At 39.0% G+C, this 26,906-nt stretch overlaps 1 protein-coding gene across 1 annotated transcript in view; it reads right to left on the minus strand.

Moving 5' to 3' along the window:
- Positions 1–7,119: 7,119 nt before the first annotated feature.
- ARFGAP1 (ADP ribosylation factor GTPase activating protein 1) overlaps positions 7,120–26,906 on the minus strand; it is a 28,038-nt gene continuing 8,251 nt past the window's right edge. The window contains exons 4-13 of the mRNA XM_065414776.1: positions 25,312–25,483; positions 23,967–24,067; positions 22,614–22,700; positions 21,676–21,772; positions 18,347–18,403; positions 15,842–15,874; positions 12,692–12,748; positions 10,414–10,473; positions 8,204–8,280; positions 7,120–7,477 (exon numbers count right to left, since the gene is read on the minus strand). Of these exons, the coding sequence (XP_065270848.1) occupies positions 7,120–7,477; positions 8,204–8,280; positions 10,414–10,473; positions 12,692–12,748; positions 15,842–15,874; positions 18,347–18,403; positions 21,676–21,772; positions 22,614–22,700; positions 23,967–24,067; positions 25,312–25,483 (1,099 nt within the window). The remainder of the gene's footprint in view (positions 7,478–8,203; positions 8,281–10,413; positions 10,474–12,691; positions 12,749–15,841; positions 15,875–18,346; positions 18,404–21,675; positions 21,773–22,613; positions 22,701–23,966; positions 24,068–25,311; positions 25,484–26,906) is intronic.

Below are 26,906 nucleotides of genomic sequence, written 5' to 3' on the forward strand. Positions count from 1 at the left end.
CAGAACCTCTCAGAACGCTGCTCGGCAGAGCTTGAAGGGAAAGACAAAGGCAGATTTACAAACTGTGGAAGGCTGATAGCATTGTGTTTGCTCATCTGAGCAGGGAATAGGAAGCTCAGTGAGATACAGCAGGAGCTCAGTCCGTAATCACCAGTCTGGGAGAATCAGTCCATCACTTCCCAATAGCTCACCACACTTCAAGTCTCCAAGTGGAGTCTAGCACAGGCGCTCTTTGATCTTCACTTCACGCGCACTGTTTTTCAGCTAGTTTATATGCCAGCCCACTCTGGCATGGTCTTAGTGAAATTCAGAGCCCAGAGGGGAGGATCCCAAAAACATACAAGGAGCATTTTTTTTTTTTTATGGAGATATCCCATCTCCTAGAACTGGAAGGGACCTTGAAAGGTCATCGAGTCCAGCCCCCTGCCTTCACTAGCAGGACCAAGTACTGATTTTGCCCCAGATCCCTAAGTAGCCCCCTCAAGGATTGAACTCACATTGAGCAGGCCAAACCACTGAGCTATCCCTCCTAGACTCCGTATCAGCAAACTGCTTAGAAGAGAATGTTTCCTTTCCCACGGCTCCAATGTCTTGATGAGGTTCCGGTACTGCTACGCTGCGATGGCCCATTAGACACCCGACAGGTGGCACCACAGCAGATTAGCAAGCGTCTCCGGAGCTCCTTGCAAGTTACCTCTTTTAAAGGTTTGAAAGCATCAATGATAATCATAGCTAAGCTTTGAATTTTACTCCCTCCAAACAGAAACTGATCAGACCCCATTTATTTGCTCCTCTGGAGTTTTAACAAGTCCTTCCATTATGGCTACATCCCAGCAGACTTGCTTCAAAGACAAGCCCACTTAATCCTGTCTAGCTTCTTACACTGCCCTAAGCACTCTGGTATCTGTGTACTACTTAACCTGTGCAGTTTGGGAAAAGCAATGGAGGCCAGTCAGTTCATGGATCACTGGCAAGCACCTCTCAGAGGCCAACGCTCATTTTAATCCAGTATCATTAATGCAGTTATAGCATGTGAGCAAAGAACCCCAAATGTACAGTCAATGGCTTGTGGCATTCTCTCAGATTGCAGTCACACTATCCCAGGCAATCTGCCATTTATTCAGCATGCCCAGCTGCCTACTGTCGAACGCCTCAGAATGCACAAACAGATTCTTTTGAAATCCTTAAAATCAAATGGGTGGTGAACCACTAGGTGGTGCTATTCCATCCACCTCTGTTGTGAATGGCCGCTGGCTGTTCAACAGTAATACCACTGGACAGTGAACTTGCTCATTCAACAGGTATCATAGTATTTGAACGACACTTCAGAAAAGGGACAAAGCCCAAAATATAGCTGATTGTCAGCAACCATCATTTCCTTCACTGTAGGGTTGACAGCATCGGCCTCCCCCAAAGCCATCTTCCACAGGCTTCTGTAGGCTGCAAACTCCTGTGCTCCCTGCTCAGCTCTTGCTCTGTATGTAAGCTGCTTTGACATTCCAAATACACGGTGCAACCTGTTAAGCCTTTCCATGGTGCTTTTGTATGCTGCTGAGTGGTTGGCCTTCAAGGCTGACGGTCAAACAGATTCCCTGCTCACTTTACTCAGAGTAATCCTAGCTAAGGCCTTGTCTACACAAATGTAATTTGGTAGGCAACTGTGTAGCTGTACTCAAGTGGTGCCAGGGGACAAACCTTAAATCAAATAGACTGATTCGAATGGACCCAGTGCACAGGTGATACTTAGTCTGGCAGTCTAGCACAAGTTCAATTACCAAGTTCGCTTCTCTCGTGTAGACACAGCCCCCTGGGTCAATACAACTACTTGTGTGAACAAGGCAAGAAGGATTCAGTCCTGATCGATCAAAGAGGTAACAGTTCAAGATCTGTAAATTTTTAGGGGTCAGTCTCAGACCGTTTATGAACTCTCTCGAAGAGCTAGATTCACATAATGTAAGTCAAACCCAGTTCAGGTATTCGCCACATCCATGAGGCTCTGAAATCTTGCATTAACCAAATAGTGGATTTCATAGAAGCGAACGTTCTATTTTTAAAAAATGTTCTTATTTCTATGGCAGATGCTCCTGTGGCCTGGTTACTGAGATCGCGGAGCACATAAATCTGTGCTTAACTCACTGTTCATTTCTACTTAATAGTTCACCTTTAAATAAAGGCCTGAGACCACATGTAAAATGTTGTCCAAAACTGTTTCTAAAACAAATAAACTTTAAAAAGGAGGATTTAGGGTTGGAGGTCTTTCATCAAATTTACGGTTAAACATGAATCTTTATAGGATAGCTGCTCCCCTCCCCCTTGACAACCCGCCCCCCTCCCCAATTTCCTCCCTCCTTCACAATCACCTTTAAACCCAGCCACTGCCCAGGTGAGCTCATGTCACAGTCACTAACCTCCAGTCAAGAACGTGTGTGATCCCAACTACACAAGGACATGAATGACACCACTTAGCTGCCCTAGGATTCCATGTCAGGGATGCGGTATGCCACTATGCTGTTCCTTCGCACCAGCCCATTTTCAGTAAAAGACACTATCCTTCTTAGGATGCTATCCTATCTTTAGATTACCCCACACTATCCATTTATTTGAGTAACAATCCGCTTCACTTTTGTTAGCAAGGCCACCTCTATTAAACAACCTATTTTGTATATCCCTTAAGTGATCATTGAAATCAGGTTTCACTGTATTGAAGACAAAAAGAGAGGCCCACACAGAGGGGATGGTATTTCCTAGGCTTTTAAATTAAGTGTAGTCCCTTCAGGAGATTGACACCGCTCTATTCCATTTCTCTTTGCTTTATTGTAATGCTCTTTTAAAAGAGGACACTGCAGCTCAAGTCCAGTACCACTCCATAGAACAAGGAATATTGTTCACTGAAATTGCCATTCCTGTGAACTTCACATAACACATAAGGAAAATTAAAGATACAGTACCCCCCGCATTTACCAAACTTCTACTGGCACAAAAATGGCTCTAGAAGAGGTCATTCTAGGCCATTACAATCCAACACTCTAGTAATGGGCATTAGATTCCATTTCTTTACTTTTATTTCAGCTCTAGATTGCACAAACCCTCCTTGGGCAGGGATTTTAAAATTAGATCACTTACAAAGGCAACAGGGATACTGACATACTTTCGTTGATTGCTATTTTGACCTCAAGAAGGGGCACTGCATCTTTAAATCTTATTTCCTGGATCAAAATACAAAGGAGGTTTCACTCACACTTGTTAAATTATTGCACAGATTATTACACTGAAATACATTATTTACCTGTGGAATGTTACAATGTTTGGAGTGGGGGAAAAGCAGCAGCATTATCGTACAGATCAAGAATTAAGGAGAGTTGGCCAAAGATTTCTTGAAATTTAGTAACCAGTGACAGGCTTTCAGACAAAATGAAAGCAACATTTCAAACATTTCAAAATCCTAAATGCTAGAAGCAGAAGATCTGGTTTGGGAACACTCAAGAACTAAGATGTTTTGTTCCTTTGCAAACAGCACTGAGTTTGAACGCCCTAGAAGTTCTGTGCTGTAAATATGCCATTGATGAGATCCGTCAGTTTAAATGAAATGGAGACTGAAACACTGGAAAGGCTAGCCTGGGTGATGCACTATCAAATAGAAAACTTCCCCAATCACCATTTCTCTAGTGTCCATCTCCCCTACATTTAAAAAAAAAAAAAAAAAAAAAAAAATTTTTTTCATGCTAGTGAAAGGTGCAAGACAGAGTTCTGGAAACAGAAGTCCTGCTTATCCACAAAACAGGCACAGCATACTGTGGCACTACAGGCTTGCATACCCTGAGAATGTGTCTCAAACTCAGGGCTGGGCCACATCTATGCAGCTGAGGCTCCACCATTCGGTTATTGGTATGTCTCAAGCATACAACGGTGCCAGCTGTGAGGGTGTTTTTTAGGAGAAGAAAACATTTCCACTAAGAACTGGGCTTTGATACCGCCCTCCCCTGACTGAAGAGCTTTCAAATGGCTGCTAATAAACTAAAAACAAAGAGAACAAAAACTGGCCAGAGGAAATGCCCTAGTTTCACCCTCCTCTCACCTCTACTCAAAGACATGCTACACCATCTGGATTTCAATGAACAAAAAATTCATTTTTGATTCAGCGGTCCTAAAATGAATGGGAAATGCATGCACTTGGATTGAGCAACAGGCCCAGTTTTACTGTTCCATCTGTATCTTCCACCACAATCCTACTTTTTAACCACCCTACAAGATCTCTCTGGAAGCGTAAGGGTACGTCAGGACTCCCCACAACAGTGCAAAGGAGGAAGCTATTCCTTCACTGTCTCCTGGACTGGAAGAACACCACTGTTACAAAGTTCTGCTCAGTCAGGGCTCTGATTTTCACTATGTTCAAGTATAGGCCTAAAAACTATGTTGAGCCAATCTTAGCTGCAAGTGTGATGTAAACAATTCCCTATTAGGCAAACCACAAAAGTGGGGAGAATAGGGACAATAGTATATGCACATCAAATTATTTTTAAATAGATCGCTCAACCTATTACAGAAAGCTATTTCAGGAGGCTGGTGAAAAAAGACAGTAATAAAATAGAACACAGGAAGCTGAATCAGCTTCACATCACTTTAGACACACAACTTCAGAAGTCAGGCAACCCAGCTAATCAGGTGCATTTTGCTGTCACTACTACTGCAACACTTCACAAAAGATAATTGCGAGTCAAGGACTGGGCAATACCACTTCACGTACAAATTACACAGCATGGCCTTCAAAGTACATGCATTAGTTTCAAACTGGGCAGTAGACAAGTGAAAGGAAGAACAAGTAACAGAAGTGTATGCATAAAATACAAGAATTGTTACATGTTTAACATGCAGTCAAGCCATGACAACAATATCTCTGAAACCGAAGAGCAGAAATTCCAGTAAAAACACTCGTATGGATTCTGGCTGTAAATGTTCTTGAAAATGGTGCCACTACCACAAGAAGCATCGGAGTCTTATATCTTGCTGTGCTGCTGCCATTTTAAAAAGGGTCATTCAGCAACTAGGATTCCTTAGTGTGACACACAAAGCCTTGCATTAGTCTGGCACAAGCAAACTCTGGATAATTATTAGCATTGCGTAAAGTACTCTGGTTAGGTGTGGGTCTCAACAGATCACCAAAAGGTTACTGAAAGGTACTAAATCAAGAGAAAACCATTGAGATAAAGGATAGGGGAGCAGCATGGAAGAGGGGATAAAACAGATCAGAAAAATATTCAGCGGATAATTAGAAAGACTATAGTGATAGAAATACAATAAACAATCCTGCAAGGTCAAAATTTCTCCACAATATAAATACAGATATTACTACTTAGACTATAAATCAAGAAACCATTAATACTTTTGGGTAATTCATGATTATCATCATTATTTTTGGCTGCTGAAGACAGTTAATTTATGGACAATATCCACTGGTTAAATTTGAACCTTCTCCATGGTGAATGACAGAAACTGAGCAATAGCTGAGACAGAAAACTTATCAAACGATCAGCATCAGCTATCATTTGGTCAGCTTGTCAATACAAAGATATTCTTACTCTCAAAAGGTTCACAAATAATGTCCACGGTACAGAATTCCACACTGGTATCTGAAGTATTATCCAATGGCACCATGATTTGAAGTTTTCAAGTGACTTCTAACTACAATATTCAGTTATATTGTATATTTACGACATTACACCACAGTAACAATAAAAAAATAGAGTTACACCCCATCCACAGCAGACAGATACTTAACATAAGACACCTTCGTTAAAGGAAATATCTGAATTCCTCTATTTTAGTTTTCCATATTCAAAGATTATGGGTTTATAAATCATGAAAAGAAGGTTAAAAAAAATAAAAATCAAAGCTCAGACCTGACTAAAAAAAAAAAAAAAAAAAAATTCAAAGAGACTCTAAAGGTATTAGGGAAATTGTGGAGGAAAAGGTGGTTTAAACAATTATAAAATTGTTTCTATTTGACAATTGAAGAGAAGATTAATCAATCTGCTGAATTTAAGTTTCACTGTTAAATCCAGAGTTCTATTCATCTATTCATCAAAATTAGCTTGTCTCTATCTTTAACAATGTTTTATTTTCCCTCTCTTCTCCCATTTTGCTTACTGTCGCTGGATTTTTCCAAAGTTTCATTGCTGTTGTGGTCAACACATGCTGATAAAAGCTCAAGCAGAAGAGGAGAAAGGTTTCATTTTAACAAAAACATAGCAGGTGAACTTAGGAATCTGGAAGGAAGAAAGCTAAAGAGAGGAAGACACTTCTTAATAGTTAAAGGAAAAAATACCGTAACTCTGCATGATACACCTGCAGAAAATCTGCACTGTGTATATCCCTAAATCAAAGGGCAAGAAGTGGTGCCCTTATGAACACTCCTATATGGTCAGGCTGACAAAATGGTGAGTTACATACTAATAATTATCTAGCTCTAGTTTTTTTTCTCATCTAGGATTTCTCTCTATAAGAAAAAAAAGGTTTAAAAAAAAGTTCTCAAACCTTGCAAAGTTTAAAAATACAGCTTCAATAAAAAGTGTTTTAACGGCCATTTTTAACTGCCAGATTTAATGCAGTCCCAGCAGTAGAGAGAGGCATTTAAACTGGTACTTATTCAACTGCAGTTCACACGTTCAATTGCTGGCTATCTGTTGAAGATATATCCCCTCCTTTCCCTGCATCACCCCACCCCAGATGTTCTCTAGAACTTCATTAGAAGTTAGGAATACTGGAGGGGCAATTCTAAGAAACTACACATGCAATATTGTGCCATGAAAACATGCTTGCACTGATTTGTTCCTCTGAATTCTCATTTTAAGAAGTTAGTATACCCAGCTCCAATAGCGCTATGGTGAGGAGAATATATCTATTACTATCCTTTACGATGGGAGAGCCATATCTTCATATGGTCATGATGAGACTGAGACACTATTTGTTTTTCTAAACTGGAACAGAAGAAAGGAGAATGAAGGGGAAGCACAAGGTAACAGGTCAATAAGGACAACCATGTTAATCCAGCTGTGTGTGAAACTTCTTTCATCAGAGAGCATGGACTCCTTCCTTCGCCATGCGAAGCAGGGTTACAGAGGCCTACCAGTTCTGGTTATCCCACCCATCATCAGCTGCTGAAGACACTTTTGTCATTTTCTTGGGGGATTTTTTGGTCTTGCTCTCCCCTCCAGCATTTTCCCAGTTGGTCTCCCAGTTTTCCCAGCTGTCGCTGTTACTGTTCTTGTTGTTGGAGACCGTCCCCGAACCCCAGACGTCCCAGCTATCAGAGCTCTTCTTCTCTGTGGAATTGTCCACGTAGGTCCAACTGTCACTGCTTGGGGATTTATGAGCCTTGGGTGGGTCTGAGTTGCCAAAGGTTTCCCAGAAACTTTGATCTACAGCATTGTTCTGGTAGCCCTCTCCTCCGCTGTTCTGATAGCTGTCTCCCTCAGGTGGTCTTTAAAGCAAAAAGATCAGAGGTGGGGGAAAATATCAACTTTTGTACCACTCATCTCACATTACTGAATTAATAAATCTGCTTAAGCGGAAACCTTCACCCCCAGCTCCTACTAAGCTTGTCTGTCATCACCTTATAAATTAGGTATTTCTGCAGGGAAAAAATGATATTTCTGCATTTAATTTTACAGCTGAGACATTAACCAACAAGAACAGATGAAACAATAGTGCCAGGATCCTTTGCCCAAAGCAATTTGGAGATGACAAAAATGAGCAAGGCAGAAGAACTTGAATGAATATATTTAGAACGGAGTCTGCCTTGGGTTTTAATTTCCAGATTTTGCTGGTTTGGGTAATCACCTTGAAAATATAAAAGATGATGTATTCCATCTGAATTGGTATGAATTAATAAAAGTTACATTCAGAGCTATTTTGGTCTCAATGCAATACTCAGGGCTGATGACCAGCTAAATTAAATTAAATCGTATTTGTGTGCCCCGTATTACCTGTTTATTATATTAAATGGTATTTATTACTTTTGAAAACTAGTGAAGATTTGATGAAAGAAAAATGTTTCTTCCTACTAAAATTAAAGACACTAGTATTGCTGAGGAAAAGTTTTCCCTGCTACTTTTATATTATAGGGAAAACACAGGGTATATCTTGACATACTTTATGAATCCATGTATTTTAGAGAGAAGAAAAAAACAAACAAAAAAGAGAGTACCTTTCAGAAAGATCATCTGATTTGCTGGAAAAGAAAGTGGTGACGTCCCGCCATCCCTTACTGCCAACCCCCTGAACCTGGAAAAAAAGAACAAGGTTATTTCACACTTAATGAATTACCACATATTTGGACTGAACTCACACATTTGTTCTAATAAAGACTGCTAACCAAAATCCATAATGCACCACCCCAGAACACACCCCTGTGCATATGAAGACATATTTAAAGCAGCCTCACAAAGTTCGACTCACCCACTCAGGAGGCCAATATGGCAATTAAAATAGGCTCTCTTTTGTCATCATCATAGCAAGTCATTGTTATGTCTAGGCTATTAAGCTTTCATTATGATTTTGCAAGGTCCATGAAAGAAAAACATTGACTGGACAGTGCTTAACAAGTGAGCAATTAACAAAAAAATTGGACAGGCAACCAGGGCTTATTTTTTTCACCTGATTGTTGGTAGTGACAGCTTTTGACTTTTACCTTTGAATTTTCTGATGAAAATGTTGGGATTGCTCGGAGCAGGAAGGGTCACCTGATTCTCCATTGTGCTGGATTTTGTGATGTCATTGTGAAAATGCAAAACATTACCAGTTCAGAATGGTAATATTTTCCATCCACTTTGCACTAGTGTGAATGGCAGCATAAAGTACTGGGCAACGGACTCAGACCCTGTGTTTTTAGCCCCAGACTCCAACTTGGTATGCCCACTTTTGTGCATAAAGGGAGTGCCCCCAGAAAAGTGGCGAAGCACCAGTTAAGCATGCATCTATAGCCGTTCTGGTCATTAGTTGGGGAGCTAGCCATACACTCGCCAATCAGTTTCACTGTAGATTTTGTAAGTCGGCAAGAATAAAAGTCAGGGACTTGATGGAAATTTAGTAACATACATTAATAAACAGGTATAAGAAACTAGGTACATGGCTAGAGCTACATAAAGATCTTCACAAGCGAGAAAATACTGGAACAGACCTAACTTGATATCTTTAGATTATGAAGCCCTGTCTAGAACTTTTAAACCATTATGAAATAGAATACTGTTTAACAAGGCTTGTGTCCATGCTAAGCAAGTTTTAAACCAAATATAGCTATAGAATAGTGCTTGGATGCTAAGTAATTTTGAATGTGATTCATCAAATTACCATAAACTATGAGCCACATTCTGATCTCAATTACCCTGATGTAAATCCAGAGTTAATCCAAAAACAACAATGTTTAACTAAGTTCCGGATCTGCTGCAGGGTCTGACTTTATTCACACAGCAATAGTGTAAATATACTTAAGTGGTTTCACCAACGGTTTCCAAAAGCAATTTCATTTCAGTGCTCACGTGGACAGGCCAAAAGTTAATTTCTTGAATGTTACTGTTGGAGGAATTCCAAAACACATTTTCCTTCTGTTATGCTGAGATCATAAGCACAACCCATGAAATGGCATCAATAATGAGCACCATTCTGAGATCCAAATACACCAGTTGGGGCTCTATGTATGATGGGGCAAATTGCCAGGCTTTGAGCAAAATGGACAAGACATTAATTCACTTTTTTGTTGAAGCATTCCATCATTCCCATCCTTTTAAACAGGAAAAACTCCTGGCACTGTGACTTCCAGTACTGACTTTAACTGCCCACAACAGTTAGGACATCAACAGCACTAGGCAATGCTGTGCAAATGACTGAAATAGCATGTTATAAAATGTTGCAAGTGTCCTGAAACTAGCAGTAGTAGGGAGCACTTACCACGTTACCAAGCAATGTCAGCATAATGGGAAAAAGGTACACACATTAACAAGGTTAATAAGTGTACATATTTTATTTAAGCTGTCTCCATATTCTTTAGCACACATTTACTGTCAAACATTTGGGTCACTGATTCTATTACAAGTCTACATTTTGATGTCAGTGTAAGCATCATTCAGATGCTACTAAGATCTGGTTAATGTACCTGTAGCTATTTACACTCACAATCTGTCTGTGTATCAAGCTATTTTATTATGTCAATGGCATAAGCAATCTTGTGTTTAAAATATCCCTTTCTCAGATTACTTGTATTGAGTACATATAAATAGCAAAAAGCAGAAACTAACACATCTTAGGGATTTTGTTTTATAAGACACTTATCACTTGTGTTTGTGTGACCTGTGCACATGAAAGAATATGGAGACTGGCTTAGTATTTGGCCTCCTAATGGGTAGGCAGGCCCCTTCGTACCTTGGTGGCCAGATGAGATACCCCCATGGAGAACTCATCAAGCATTTTCCCCTCTTTCACCTAAATGAATCAAAATGTCAGTAGTTAGTCATGAAACAAAATGGTGTCTACAGCTTAAAACAGGACAGCTTGTGATAACAGCTAGAGACAAAAGTTAAAAACAAGCTAAAGTATATTTGACTCAATAGACAATAAGGTTAAGAAAATAAAATATGAAGTCTGCTGCTACTAATGGGCTGATCCTCAGCTCTTTACAGTTAGTGGGACTCTTTCCATTGACTTATTTGGGCTTTGGATTGGCACTATTACACGAAACTTGAGAACTGGGGGAAGAGTGGGGGTGGGAAAAACACCCCACACAGATTTAAAAAAAAAAAAAAAAAAAAAAAAACTTACTGCATGGCCATTTATAAAGAATATGTTTTACTGCATAAAATGGTATTCTGGAGAGACTGAAAACAAGGCACCTATAAGAATGGGTTCCAAGAAAATAGGTTTTTATCATTTACACAAATCTACTGGAAACCTTACAAAAGTCTTGATATCCTTGCCTCCTGGTCATTTGGAGCCCACTGGAATTTAGTTTCTCAGCTGGTGTAAAACAATCATCTCAATACAAAAGTGTACAAGTGACCCGATATAGTTACACATGGGCCAGACTGTCACTGGCTGCTGTCAATTATGTAGAAGATAATTTTATTTAGAATAAACTAACAAAGCATTGCCCAAGGGCAGTTTGCCATTATTTACCTTAGCTAGTGTGCAACATCCTTCACTACAGCAGTCTTCCAACACATGGAAGTCAGCTACAGGAAAAGCACCCTAAGAAAACGTACTGGCTGCAGTATACTTTGTATTATAAATTACCCTATTTGCATCTATACAGAATTTACTATCTCTACCAAAACAAAAATCTTGATAAGAAGATTCATTTCTGTAAAAAGATTCTATTCTGGAAATGATTCAGGATCACATTAGAGAGTGGAAAACTCCATATAAAAAAGGACAATGTAATGAGTGTGTGATACAAGAGGACTGATTTACTTGGGTGATAGGCTAATTTTTTCAAATCAGACATGAATCCATATTCTACAGTGCTGGTACTATGTTCCCCCATGAAACAAAAATTAATGTATTTACCACAACAGTAAAAATAAGTATGTTTAGGTAAGTAGATCATCACATTCTCATACATGAAGGCCTAATTATACAAATTTTGGGACTGATCTAAAATCTGTAGGCGTACAGGATAAATTAAATGCACGTCACCTGGGAAAAAGATATAAAAACTGTGTTACACATTAACAGGGAAGGCAATATTTGGCAAATTATGGAGACTCTATGATTAAAATAGGTAAAATTAGCCAGCACCACTCACTCAGAATGGCTGCTTAGCTTTCTTTTTTTGCCAGCTGGATTACCTGGAAAGCACACATAGCATTCATTCATGTATCTACAGCTAAAGTGTAAATAACTATACATGTGAGGAGACAGGCTTTTACTCCTGCTTTTGATGCTTTAAAAATATTCTAAATTCTGGTAAACAATATAACAATAATTTCAGAAGTGACACTAACAGTTAATCTTTTCCTAGTAAAATGACTAAATAGGATAAAGATTGAGTATATTCTGTTTTATGAATACAGATAATCCTTGAGATTAGCTGATTAAGACAAGGATCTAAAAAAAAAAAAAAAAAAAAAAAAAATAAAGAACATATTTCTTTTAAGAACTGTCTGCAACCAGTTAGAAACCACATTACTGATCAGATTATGTTAACCCTTATGTATATGCCTTCAAGATGCTATTTGAAAGGAAACAGTACTATCAGTCAGAAGTGTGACTTCTATGAAATTAAACACTCACTAAGGTAATATTACTAATCAAAATATTTGCTTATCACTGACCTCTCTAGCCAATTAAGAGGTGCCATGAGGGACTCTGAATGGAGTCCCAGCCACTCTTCCATCACATGAAGGAAGATGGCTGTAACAGGGCATCTCATGAGAAGGAGAACCAAGCAAGAGAAAATGGGGATCTCTCAGGATTGATTTTGACATGAAGCCCGTCAAAATGAGAACAATTTTGCCACTTGAACATTTATTTTGTAATATTAATATTGAATTATTTGGCATTTTCCCTCTGCTATTGGGCGAGGATATGTAAAATAACTGAACATGCTGTCAACAACCTAACTCCTTGTGGCAGGAAAAAACAAAATGACTTCCTCGGTAATACGAAAATATTCTGTAAGTAATTTACTCATTTCCAAAGTTACCTTTTCCTGTGCAGGTTTGAGAACATTTTCATTTAAAGTCTGACCTAACTCTGATGCCTATTTAAAAGCAAAACAAAAGTAAAGTCAGTTATATTTTCCTTCATAAAATACAGCCAACATTCACTGCCAAGAAACTAGCCTGCAGGAGACTCAAAGAACATAGGACAGAAAAGCCTTAAGCTTTGCCTCATACAAGCAACATAGTGAGCTAAAAGCACACACAATGCAACACTACAGAAAGTGCTACAAGAAAAAGAAAACACAGATAAAAGGCAATAAAAGCTGCTGAAAGTTCCCACAGCCCAAGAAAGGTCTGTCCTTGAACTGGCACAACCTTTCAACCAGCAACAGCCCAGAAGGCAGGCCTCTTCCTAAGCCATGAGCTTTAGCAAATATTTTGAAAAACTGAGAAATGTACCCTTCCTTACATGTTCTTGTTAATGGGATTATCAGCAGACACAGGCCTTTTCATCAGGAAAGAATATTAATTCTTTCACAATGAAATACTCTCTTCCTGTGATGCAGGCAATGTCATCTATTAATAACCAATTCCCTGTTTCTAGGCAATACACCACAGTCATACCCACGTGAAAGGATGATTAAACTATTTTATGGCTTAAGCTTCTCTCTCTGCTGAGATGTGCAGACATTCTAGGAGGAAAACTATAATTATATCTAGGATAGATGCATAAGGCTGCTGTACTGTAGAGAGGAGGTTTACAGCATGCGAATCCATACTGTAAGAGTGAGGAAGTCACAAATGAGTTTGGCAGGACAATATTAAAAGGACAGAGTCACTTGGAATTTTTCATAACGGTTAAAATTACTCCTTTTCTCACTGTCCATAATAAAACAATCTTTAACCAACCATTGGGTGACAAGTACACTACACTGATTAGTTCTTGAAGAGCTGCTTATGTGCTAAGCTGCTGCCATTTATTCTCTTTATAAACAAGTATTTGCAAAAACCCAAAACACAAAAATCCCCACAGAATTAGAAGCAGCCTATTTTATGCCTATTAACTCAGACATTGTCCAATTTATTGTCATTAAAAGGTATAATTAACTACGGTTAGTGATCAAAGAATATCAAATATGATGCTTAAGGGAGTAATGGATCACTGCAGATATCAGGGAGGACACTTTTGTACAGTAACAGGGCTGCACAATTTTGCAGATGGATATAGAAAGGGGCAGTGGGTGACACGGTTTTGTCTTCTTTTGAAACATTGGGTATTGGCCACTGTGAAAGACAGGATATCAAACCTGATAATCCTATGGTGTGATCCAGTACAACAAACACTATATTCCTTCTGTGGGGGCTTTCTTACTAAATTCTGGCTTCAAATGGCACTCCAAAGCTATTCTGTATATACATCATTCCTGAATTCCACATGCAGAAGGGAAAACTGTGCAAGTAGCATGGCTTGCAGTACAGAATGTTCTCTAACATACCAGAGGGCAGAACTGGCTCTTTTTTACTAATTTAACCTATTTTAAATAGGCTTGAAGAGACATTACAGAATGATGCAGACGACACTATTAAAAAAAAAAGACTGACTTAAAAAGAGGAAATAAAAAAAGACAGCTCAAGAGCAAACACACATATTCAGCACGAACAGTGACAAAAAGCGCCCATGCACGTGATTATATGTGAGTGCTTTACCGGCTCTGGCTGCTGCTTGTAGCCCCAAAACTTTACCCAGACAGCACAAGAGAAAGAGAGCAAGGAAGGTAGAAGAAGCAGCTTTTAGCAAAAAAATTGAAGCATTTTTCAGGCAAGTTAAGTCGCATGATCCTTTTCCAATTCCAGGCTCTACTGACAAGAGTAATAATGAGCAGAAGTCTGTTTAATGTCCAGTGGCTAAACTTAATTACAAAATACATGGCCGCCACAGTTCAGAGTCAGCCAGATTCTAAATGTTTGCTATAAAGCAACAGATCAGGTTGTTAATTAGCAAATTTGAGCTATCATTAATATGGCTGAAGAAGAAAAATCTGCTAAAGTGCTTGTCAGTAGATCTGATAAGCTTCTACATTTAGTTCTCTATATTATAAAGATGTACACCCACACTAAATGTAACAGTATATAAAGAATAGGTTTCAAAATGGAAAATTATATGTAGAGGAAGACCTGCATAACACTAAACTTTTCTCATTCAAGCCAAGCAATAAATATCTTATGGCTTTTAGCTAGGGTTCAAGTTGAAGTACTTCTGAGTGACGTTTTCTTTGTTAATCCTTCAAAAACATATAATGTTAGCTTATAATGTGAGACAGTGACATACTAGCAGCTGTAACTCCCTGCTGACCGTCAAGCCTTCCCATGCATTTTCCAACCCTGTTTTGAACAATGTCCCATGTAGCTCAGGCTAATGCTGTACACACGTGAATCACAGTTCAAGAGCAAGACTCTTTCATGTACTATAGATAATCCCCTTCCAACCCAAAACATAACATTTAGATTTTGGCACTTAATCAATCATATTCCTTGGGGAATTCAAGGAGTAAAGCCAGATTTTTGCTTTCCAGCTTGGGATTTTCAAAAATGTTCTACAAAACCAGACCATGTTTATGTCAGAGCTGTGGGCAATTCAGGTCTGACTGTCCTCGCTTTAATCCTAGTATAAAAACAAAATACGTGTATATTTGAAATTGTTGCCTGTTTAAACACAAGCATCTTAATTCAACAATATTATTCAATGTGCTGTTGTTTTCAATTCATGCAATGGAATGAGCACATGCATTCTATTAAAACACCTACTTACAGATCACACACAAAAATTAGAAGCATATATTTTAAGGAGAAACCATCCTTAAGTTTCTCAAAAACACAATCATAACAATATTGTATGGCATCAAACCATTCATTCAACAAACTGTTTAATTTCAATAGCAAATAAAACTACACCCATTATTTATGTGTACTGTAAAAATGTCACAATCCCTGTGGGAGTAAAACCTAATATGTAGTTTTTAAGAGACAATATCCTAGCATATAATTATACAGATGCAAATATGCAGCACTGAGGATACACACCATGGTTTCATAAGGACCTTTCATAAGATCTTTACTGATATAAAGAGAATTGGTACATATTCCTAATAAGCCCAATTACTGTAAATGACAGAGCTACTTGTTTTAATCACCTTTTGAGTTGCTTGAGATCCAAATTTGGTAGCCTGTAAAATGGGAAGAAAAAAAAAATAGTTTGTTTAGATCAACTTGATTTTTTCTCCCTAATAAATAGACATTGTGAGTGAAATCCTGGTCCCAGCTGAAACCAATGGGAGTTTTGATATTGACTTCAATGGTGTCCAGGATTTCACGCTCTATTTCTTAGAACACGTTTAGCTTTAAAGAAAGTACACTCCTTCCATCCTTCTATGAAGGTATCAACTGTCTATAGAAGCGAACAAAAACTGGGATTTTTTTCAAAAAACATTTTCACAAAAAAGTTTCTCCCCTCATTTTTTATTTTAAAATATTGAAATATTGACTAGCTCTAATTGTAAGTCAATAGCTACTGATATAATCCCCAAGACATAGATATAAAACCATTTGCCAAAAGGGGGCATAAAGACAGGGGAAACAAAGTAGCCTAGTATTGCCAGAAACTCCACTCTCAGAACTCAGAATTCTAGACATCTCACCGCCATCTTTCCCTGATGTGCTTTCTAAGTAAATCAGTCTGACTTTATAGCTCAGAGTAAATCTACTGAACTAAAAAACTGAAACACAAAGCAACTGACCAAATCAACAATGTACAGCTCAGTGCAAAATTACCGCAGAAAACACTAACTTGGCTTGACTCAGTGCTAATCCACACCATTGCCCCAGAAAACAAAACCCCTTTAAACAAGGAGAGGGATAGCTCAGTGGTTTGAGCATTGGCCTGCTAAATCCAGGGTTGTGAGTTCAATCCTTGAGGGGGTCATTTAGGGATCTGGGGCAAAAATCTGTCTGCGGATTGGTCCTGCTTTGAGCAGGGGGTTGGACTAGATGACCTCCTGAGGTCCCTTCCAACCCTGATATTCTATGATTCTATGAAAGAATGGTAAATAAATGTTAATTATTCTTCTCTTGATATCTATGTGCAGTGCTCCAATTATTTACAGAAATGCCTCACCAAAGCTGTGTATGCATATCCAAAAATAAATACGTGGAAAATATAGGAAGTAGGACCAATATCCAAAATTGGAAATTCTCATGAATCCATAGGAATGAGAGTCCTAAAGCAGATGAGAATGGCACAAATTGTGGGGTGGGGTGGTTTGTCAAGAGTTGTTGGCACTAGATAGTAAAATTACATTTAATTCTGTGGTGGGATGTCTGAAAGTTTGGATGTAGCTTGATTCTAGAGGCTCTTAGTCAGGCACCTACCTCCAGCAGCTATTTCCCCTTAAGTGGCCAACTTAATGTGGCTGAAAGCTGAGAAACTCTGCTGGAAGATGGAGATCCCATGAGACGATGGGGAGAGGGTGAGGACAGGGTTTAGGCCCTTTGATCTTGTAGTGGTGGGAAAGGGGAGACAAGGCTGGAACATGTTTATAAGGTGGTGGTCACATGGCTGGTACTTGATATGGTGTGGGACAACCAGGACTCCTACCCTTTGATTCAGGCTGTTGAGTGCAAGGTCAAAGGGATCACAGCTCATGATTTAATCATTACCATTAGTGAAAATTATGCACACCAAAGAAGGCAGAGACTCCCAAGGACGGATCAAATGCCTTGAGAGCTAAAAATGTCTTAACCACTGGTCTGTCAAGTCCTCAAACTCTAATAATTCTTCCTTGTTCTACTTCATTCTATCTGCTTTAATTTCAGAATGTAATACTGCAATACTATTTTATTTATATATATATATATGGTATACTGCTCATCACCATAATTCTGAAAGACGAACAAAACAAAAGCCGGTCACTGCAAAACAAAAATCACCGTAGAATATAGCTTTTTAGATTCTGTTCAAAAGAACAGCATGCAAACATCTGGAAAAAGGTATGCTAGAGCTCAAAAGGGAAAGGAATGGAACATAAGCACACTTGCGAACATGATTATGCCTCCGTAATGTTCCCTATCATTGTAAATGTAGATGCAGTACCAAGTGTAGTTTTTAGAAACTGAACTAAAAAAACTGCATAGCTTCTTATGCACTGTGCATATAAATCTGCATACAAAAACCTGTACCACAGACCATGCACAGCTTTGCTTATACTTAGTACATAAACATTTCCATTTTTTTAAATTATATATACACCTCTACCCCGATAGAACGCTGTCCTCGGGAGCCCAAAAATTTTACTGCATTATAGGTGAAACCGCGTTATATCGAACTTGCTTTGATCCGCTGGAGTGCGCAGCCCCCCCCCCCCCCCCCCCCGGAGCGCTGCTTTACCGCGCTATATCTGAATTCATGTTATATCGGGTCGCATTATATCGAAGTAGAGGTGTAGGTAGGAGGAGCACATAGACGTCAGGGGTCTAGACGTAGAGGTAGGAAGGAGGAGCACATAGACGTCAGGGGTTCAGCTTACAATATGGAGCATTTATTATTTATTTCAAGATAAATCCCTGTCAAGAGGCCAAATCAAACTAACAGAATCCTTATACCACTGCAACAATAAGACTGAAATAGCTTCTTGTTTACTTACACCCTCTTTAGCTGCTGAGGCAAACTTGCTCGCTCCAGTTGTAAAACTGCTCCATCCCTTTAAAAAAAAAAAAAAAAAAAAAAAAAAAAAGAGGAGGAGGAGGAAGCTTAATTTAACATGTAATAGTGAAACAAAGTCAATATATTCTGTGGCACATCCTGTCCTGTAGCCATAAGAGATGCCCACTAATTGAGACAGATTTGCTTGTGGCGAAGTTCCACTGAACTGTAAAAAACATTGTGGTGAATTTCCCTTGTTCTCTTGTGCATTCCTATACTACAAATCCTAATTATAATGACTGTAACATGAACAATCCTGAACATGGGTTAGTCTAATGGAGAAACAACTTCACAAAGCTTTCGTTTCTCTCTAAATACAAACATTTTCACAATGATAGTAAGAGAAGACAAAACGTTGGTAGAGCCCGAATGAGTACAGGACACATCAAAACTAGTTTGTGTTTTGTGAGAGTTAAGATCTGGGGGAAAGGGCAAGGGGCAGAGTGAAACTTAGGTATAAGCCTGGAAGAAGCTGAAAAGGGAGCCAAGAGCCAGTGCATTCAAACAAAACAAACAAAAAAAGGATTAAAGGGGCTCATAAGCAGCAGATGCAGATCCATTATTGATTTTTTTCTTGTTTATAAGAAAGCCTAAAACAACTTCTGGTTGTTTTTTTGGCCTTATAAATATCAGGAATATCAAGCCTTGTTTTGCCTGTTTTTTTCCTGGAGATCTCCATCAAGTTCAGGAAACTCAATCAGAAGTTTTCTCAGCCCTTAGTAATAGAGTGTGGAATCTATAATAAAGATTTTTTCCTCCCAGTTTTTTGTCAGGCATTTAATAAGGAGCTACCAAGAAAAAGGGAACAGTTTTAAACATTCTCATTAAACTTTCTTCCTCTCTCAATTGTTCAGTTTCCAGTTCCTTGATATTTGTGATATAATACTATTAGTTACCCAGTCATGCAGAATCTTTCAATAAAAACAAGACGACAAGATTTGAATTTCTAATGTAAAACAACCAACCAACCAGAAAAAAAGCTTTGGCATACTTTTCAGGCCTTCTTTATACACATTATAAAGGGACACTGACAGATTTTTTTTCCTTTGCAGGTCACCTGCAAGTAAATTTGTTAAGCTATGGAGCTGCACTACTTCAGTACTGCTTAACAGCAGCTGCATGGATCAGATACGCCCTGAAACTGCCCCATATGGTTGGTATGTCACTTTTGAAGCACGGATATTCCAGTGGTACATGGACACTTGTGAGCATCTCTGCAGAAAAGCTGAAAATAATACCAGAAAAGGTCAGGGTGCTTTGCTCATCATGCTTTCCAGTGAATTTAGCTAGTCCATAAAAGAAGGTGGAGGGTCTATACTCGACAGTCCCTTTAAAGACTCCAGTGAAATCCCTTCATTAGGAGTCTCATCTTGCTTTGTAGGCTCACAGGAAACAGACAACCTAAACTGATCTCAGCCTAATCAGCATCAACTATACAGCAAATTATCCATCTAATGAATAATAAGGGGGGTGGGGGGAGGGAGAAGCCTTACATGTGTATTTGATTTTTTTAGGTTCATTCCTCTCATATATTATAAGGAAAATTGTTTTCCTCAATCGGATGAGAATTCATGCAAATTAAAAACTTCAATCGCTTTGCAAAAGGTGTTTATGTTTAAGCTGCAGTTTGTGTGTTTAGTCACAAGAGGGCATTTTAATCACTAGTTTCAATCAGATCACATTTGAATAATGTCTGACAAAGATTTAGATCAGTGGCTCTCAACCTTTCCAGACTACTGTACCCCTTTCAGGAGTCTGATTTGTCTTGCGTACCCCCAAGTTTCACCTCACTTAACTCCTTGCTTACAAAAATCAGACATAAAAATACAGAAGTGTCACAGCACACTATTATTGAAAAATTGCTGACTTTCTCATTTTTACCATATAATTATAAATCAATTGGAATATAAATATTGTACTGACTTTTCAGTATATAGTATACAGAGCAGTATAAACAAGTCAGTGTCTGTATGAAATTTTAGTTTGTACTGACTTCCCTAGTGCTTTTTATGTAGCTTGTTGTAAAACTAGGCAAATATCTAGATGTGTTGATGTACCCCCTGGAAGACCTCTACGTACGCCCAGGGGTATGTGTACCCCTGGTTGAGAACCACTGATTTAGATGATACGGCAGTATTTTACTATAAAAAAACCCGAGAGATACATAATACAGGTGCTTGTGAATTGTGCCATTTATAGAATTTGATATATAACGTGAATACTAAACATTTTTCCACCCATCTGTGAACACCTTTTCCCATGACCCCCACCCTTCTTTAGGGTTTTGTGCCATATGGAACTTCTACTCCATTCCTTCCCCATATTTGAAAGGTACAAAACTGTATTTGAAGGATGGTGTACAGATGAATGGAAAAGTAAGTCTGAATGCCTCTACACTAGGTCATGGTGCTGTAATTAAATCTTGCATACACCATGCAATAAACTCTAAGAAGCAAAGCACCTAGGCATGTGTCAAATATGAGAGCTGCAGACCCAAGGAAACCTTCCAGACCTGCTAGAATTATCTCTGATGGGATCGTCAGGTCACAGAGAAGAAACTAGGAGCACAAAAAAGCAGCCACAGGGGATGGGGCAAGGTGGTTTGTTGGTTTCACTTAAAGACGTAACCCATCTAGGAGTTCCAAATAAGGTCTGAGCAAACTGACTTTTGCATGTTCCTAATGCTGAAAGTAACCATTTGCAATGGTATTTGACTTCTATACTTCTGTGGCTGAGTGGAGACTGACAACAAGAGAGTGTTGGAGGGAAAGGAAATAAGGATACTATATACTCTTACAAATATGAGCAATCCCTAAAGGAAAATCCAAATCTCCCCACATTTTTCCTTACATCAGGTATCACCAAACTGTCTATTTATACTCCCATTGCCCATCACTAGGACATCTCTTGGACCTGGTAAACAGTTTGCTACTTGTAGTTGCACATTCCTTGCCAATAGTAGAGAGGTCAATTCTTTTAGCGTTAAGAAGTTCATGTTTGGAATCCTGTTAGGACTGCCTCCACCTGTTTTTTGACCAGCATTTTAGGCTTAATGTGTTGGCGGAGTCAGGACTTTTGATCCGATTGCTTTGAGAAGACACACAAGTGTCAACAACAGAAATAAACAATGTTCCTCAGATACACATGCATTGCATATTTCCCAGTTACAGCTATTAATTTTCTCTCTATTCATATTTCCATAATCTGGGCTACAAATACAGGAACATACTGCTAACAGTGACAGAAAGCTCAGAGAGAGAATCTCCTTACCGAGTATAGCGAAGACATGGCATTATTGAGGAAGTCGTCATCCTTTTTCGGAGGGTTGACTGTGTTCCCAAATCCCACATAGCGATTCTCTTGGCCACTAAATCACACACCATCAGAAAACAATTGTAATTATTATGGATTTCATTAAAACTATCAGACCGAAAATATAAATACAAGTATATTGTAATATAAGTACAAGTATAAATACAAATATAAGATACAACTGAATTTTTGTTTCTTTGTTTTAAAGATTTCCATATACCTGGAAGTAAAGGATTGGTAGAATTTGCATCAGCAGTGCAGGTAAACTGCATGCTTGACTCCCTCATACAGCTCTACTTTTGCACCTTGTTTCTAACATGTAAGAACACCACTACACAATTATGTAAAGCTAGTGAATGTGCACTGCAGACAAGAAAGCCTCGCAGATTTTATCATCTCAGTAAATCTTCTTCTGTGATATAATAGATCAGTTAGTTACTTCAGAGCTGTGGTTTCTTTTTGCATACAACTCACTGCATTAACTGAAGAACCTAGTGGTAGCGTTATTAAATACCTGAGTTTCACACACTTTGCTCTAGGCAATTGAACCTGAAAGCTTCATAGACCAGGAGGCCACCATGGTGATAAAGCTACTGTCTATATTTGACTCACAAGCCTCAGCTTCACTGCACATCAAATCTTCTCTTGATACATAGGAAAGAAAAGGCCCCTTTTAATGCTTTTATACCCAATCCTTTGTCATGTATTATCACTTATTTTACACCCAGTGAGGATGTGACCATAGTCTGGTATGGCCCAATGGATTAACAGAGCCATATGTAAACTGACAAATAATAAGGCCTTAGTCTAGGGTATTCTGAAGGGCTATGACACACAATGGTTGATATAGAAGTGTCTAATTTAATAAACATTACTTGCAAGTCAAATAACTTTACCCTTGATAGGAGCTGAAATCATCGTTTAACCAGTCTTCAAAAGCTTTGTCGGAAGAACCAGCTGCATTCTGGGATGGTCCAGCAGATCTAATCAAATGAAAGATTTTTAGAAAGTTAAAGTACATGAAGCATAAGGAAACAAATGACTTTGCTCATCACAGAAGCCTGTGCCAAAGACAGATCAGAATTTTACATCCATCAGGTGAGAGCATCTGAGTATCTTAACTCATGGAGAAAGAAAGCTGTAAACAAGTCCACAAACAATGGTCTTTAGACCACTTTTAGTTTGCTAGCACTTGGTGGTTATTATAGATCTTGCTAATCACAAGTTGCTGGTTCTCCTTGTTTCTAGTTCCTTGTACAGGTAATCCTGGCTCTTTATTGCCAAGAAGAACCAGAAGCACCTGAAAGCAAGCTATGCTTCTACCAGGGATCCAAAAACATCAGAGAAAGAGAAACACAGATACCTTCAGGGACTGGAGCCACCAGCTAGAATAGAGCTGACAGCCATGAAAGGGAGAGGGCTATTAGGGGTGAAGGTGGAAGAGGGGACCAGGTGTTTGCCCATGATTGAGAGGGGAGATGGTTCATGCAGCCACAGTGAAGTATATTCAGGGAAGAAAGGGAAGAGAAAGGACAGGACAGAAGGAAAAAGCAAAAATAGGCAAGATATTTGCTGTATTCTGGACAGCTACAATACACTAAAGGCTTTCCTATTTTGAATGTAAGGAAATACTGTAGTAGCCAATTGGGAAATTATGCAAGCACAAGTGGAGGGACTGTAGCTAGTACAAATACAATCTGTATTAAGATGTGGTCCACACTGAAGAAAGTTTAGATACCACTGCTACAGGGCAAGGTACCTGAAGCTTGCCCAAATTCTTAGCTAAAAGATATACAAGAAAAAGATTCAGTGGGGAGGACAGGGTGATCAAACAAACATGCCATCACTTCCTATCCAAAGTCAGAGAAGAGCAACTTCACTAAACTAGCTGCTGAGTTATGGCTGGACATTAAAATGTCAACCCGGAAGACTGAAGCTGAAACATGGTAATAGTAGTAAAATAGTAAATATCTAGGAAAACAAATCTGAGGCAGATAATAGTTCCCCAGTTACAAAATCTCTTTGTCATCTGTTTTCTCAGACACAGCTTCCAAAGAAATAGGAGGGTAAAAAACATTAACCCGATTATGGAAATGAAAGTACTTCTACCTTAGGCATCTCATCTCTAGCAAAGAGTGCTGCCAGTGGAGACAAATAGTCTGTCAGCAGAATAAGAACAGCTGACATTCAACTGTCATGCTTGATAGCGAGATCAAACTGTATGAGAATTGGATAACTAGAATACATACCGATGAGCTGAAGACAGGGCCATCTTGGGCTGAGGTGGAGTCCAGTTTCTGGCAGGAGAAGTTTCAAGAGACCATTCCTTGCCCTCAGCTAAAGTAGCCACCTAAAGAGGGGGAGAAAGTGTTAAGAACATGGTAAGGTCCTAATTTTCAAGTAAAATGAAAATGTAGAAATAACCTTCAATAGTGTGTCAACAGACAGTTGGAGCAGCTGCAGAAGCAGGCAAAGTAGGGACTACTGCATGGGACAGATAGTAAAATGGTGTTTAGCTGATGCTGCTCCTCCTCCCAGCCCCAGACCTGTGCAAGGAAGACCTCCTTCATTGTGGGGAGAGTAGCATTCAGGTGGTGACTCCTTCTCAGATGGTCTTGGGAAAAAACTGCTGGGAGGAACCAACCAGCCAATGAGAGCAGCTGCAGAGGCAGCCAAAGCAGGGCTTTGTCCATTCAGAGATTTTCCTACAATTTTTCCTGGACTTTCCCTCAGCTGTTTCCTCCAAAGTTCTCCCTCATGTTCTCTTCACCTTAGTTTCCAAACTGGCCCAATTTACCCTCTTCTTCCCTGTCCTGCTAGAGACCTGTCCATCCCAACTCCCCCAAATAGTAAAGATCTAAGAACTACAGTATGAGAAACTAGGCAATGTTAAGCTATTGAGATGTTTGCTCTTCTAGCTGCAGTGTCCCAGACCAGCAATTCATAAGTGGCACAACTGCACCTCTGTTGGCAAACCAATTTCAAAACTGTGTAAGAGCTCCAGCCATGTAGAACGCAGTTTCTCAACTTAGTGGTGCAGGCCAGCATAAATGCACAACCCCTGTGTGTTCAAGTCTCTGCAATTTCCAGGTGCGTATTTGAATTCTGAGGGGTTTTATTTTGAGAAATTGCACAAAGCCTCCTTTTGGAATGACATTTCCAGTGCAGGCATGGATTTTGCTGCTCTTTATGGTCCCACTTGCTCTTGGCAGAGTAATCTGCCATTTTGCATCCACCAAAAAAGAAGTGCTGGCAATTAATTGGGCCCTTTTGTGTAAAATAGGCTGATGCAATAACAAGCTGACTCTCAGCTGGTGTAAACTGGCATAGATCCATTACCTTCAACTGAGCTACAACAAATTACACCATTGATAATCTGGCAACCATGGCCAAACAAAAAACAAGGACATTAATGAAAATTTCTAGAGAACAAGCTTTTTGCAGATTACAGAACTGCAAGTCTTATCCTCTCTCAGGAACTGCAACAAGTTTTTACAAAGATGTTGCAAGATTTAATAAGTGCTTGTCAAGTGCTTTGAGATTTTCAAATGGGAAGCATTAAGGATGCACAAGTTATTATTCATCTGTGTTTACCTTATCTCTAAAGAGAGCTGCAGCTTTGCTGTTGTATTTCTCCTGCATTGACCAGCAGGGATCATAATCCTCCTGAGACTCCAGAAATTCTCGAAATTTGCCATTGCCACCAGCCTTCATCTTCTCCAACTCAATGTCCTTCCACTTGTCCATAGTGACAGAGCGCACAAAGCTGGAAATCAGAATTAGAGAGGAAACACCTCACTTTTTATTTATTGCTATAATCCCGTTATTATAATATACCATAAAACAAAATTAAAACATCTCATTGGCAGCTATACCAAAAATTAAGCCTTTAGAAATGCCACTGCTAGCAGTTGCACTTTTACTGAGATTGCTTCCTACCCTGCAGGGAGGAAAAGCACTATAGCAAAAAAGCCTTATGAGTTTTCCCTGTTGAAAAAAAAAAAAAATTGAACAGTGAGTTCCACTTAAAAAAGAGACAAACAGTCTGTGCAAATGAAACAAAATGTAGGTATCCCAACCCAAATTCTGAATTGCCTATCAAAATCACTTAACAGAAAATATTTTCCAGACATTTTCCAAACTGTTTGCTACTCTTTAGTACCACTCATCCCTCAGGAGTGCACTTAGAATGAACTTCAGGTACTCAACAAGTTGCCTGTCTTATATCTAAAATAACCACATCCAAGGGCATTTATGACTGGGATTAGTGTCCCTCAGCTTTGCTTTGGGCCATAAATTAGTGCTGCTGCTCATTATTCCACATGAAAAACAAATAGGCCCCTACAGTTAATGCTTAAATATTCCATCAAAGAAAAGGTAAAGGAGATCTCTTCTTCATCAAGGCCCTACAAAACTTTGTTCCATCTACATCTCTATGCTCATTTCCTCCTATCCTCTCTTGGTCCTTACCCTCCTCACATCTCCTTCAGTCTCTGTGCTTCATTCCTTCTTTCATGTAGCAGTTGGAATAATTTCCACTTCTTATTCACTGAACACTCTCGACTCCCTACTCACCTTCAAATCATCCTTTAAAAACCACTTCTAAGTGTCCCCCTGGTATTAGTGTTCGCATTCCTGAATTCTCCTTTCCCTCCCTTATCTGAATAATTGTTCTGTATTCTGCCTCTCTGTGTTAGATTTAGACCCAGGACCATACACATGCGTGTGTGTTGGAAGGGGGAGAGGTTGTTTGTTCATTGGCTCATTTTAGAAGAATATACAGCACTTTGTGTACTCAACAGGAACCTCTATAAACAACATACATTCTATGTTCTGTAATGCACTGGGTACATTTATAGCACTACATACATGCTTTATACTAGTATTACGATTGTCTTAGTTCAATTTTAAAAATACCTGGTACCACTAGAGTTCTTTAGCCTACAAGAATAGATTTAAAATAGGATACAACATGAACAACTGATAGGACTAAAGATCTCCTATATCTCTCTATAACATTACATTTGGTTCATGGCAAGGTAACATACTGAGGTAACCTAACTTAATCATGTGTGTACTTATACTACTAACTCATTTTTGGTTTCTAGATTCCACAGTGGATTAGCAATACGTCATATTCTGATTTGCAAAATTCTAGATTTTCTGTTCTGCTGAAGCATGGCAAACTT

The sequence above is a fragment of the Emys orbicularis genome, chromosome 12, assembly GCF_028017835.1.
Source record: "Emys orbicularis isolate rEmyOrb1 chromosome 12, rEmyOrb1.hap1, whole genome shotgun sequence".
NCBI lineage: Eukaryota > Metazoa > Chordata > Testudines > Emydidae > Emys > Emys orbicularis.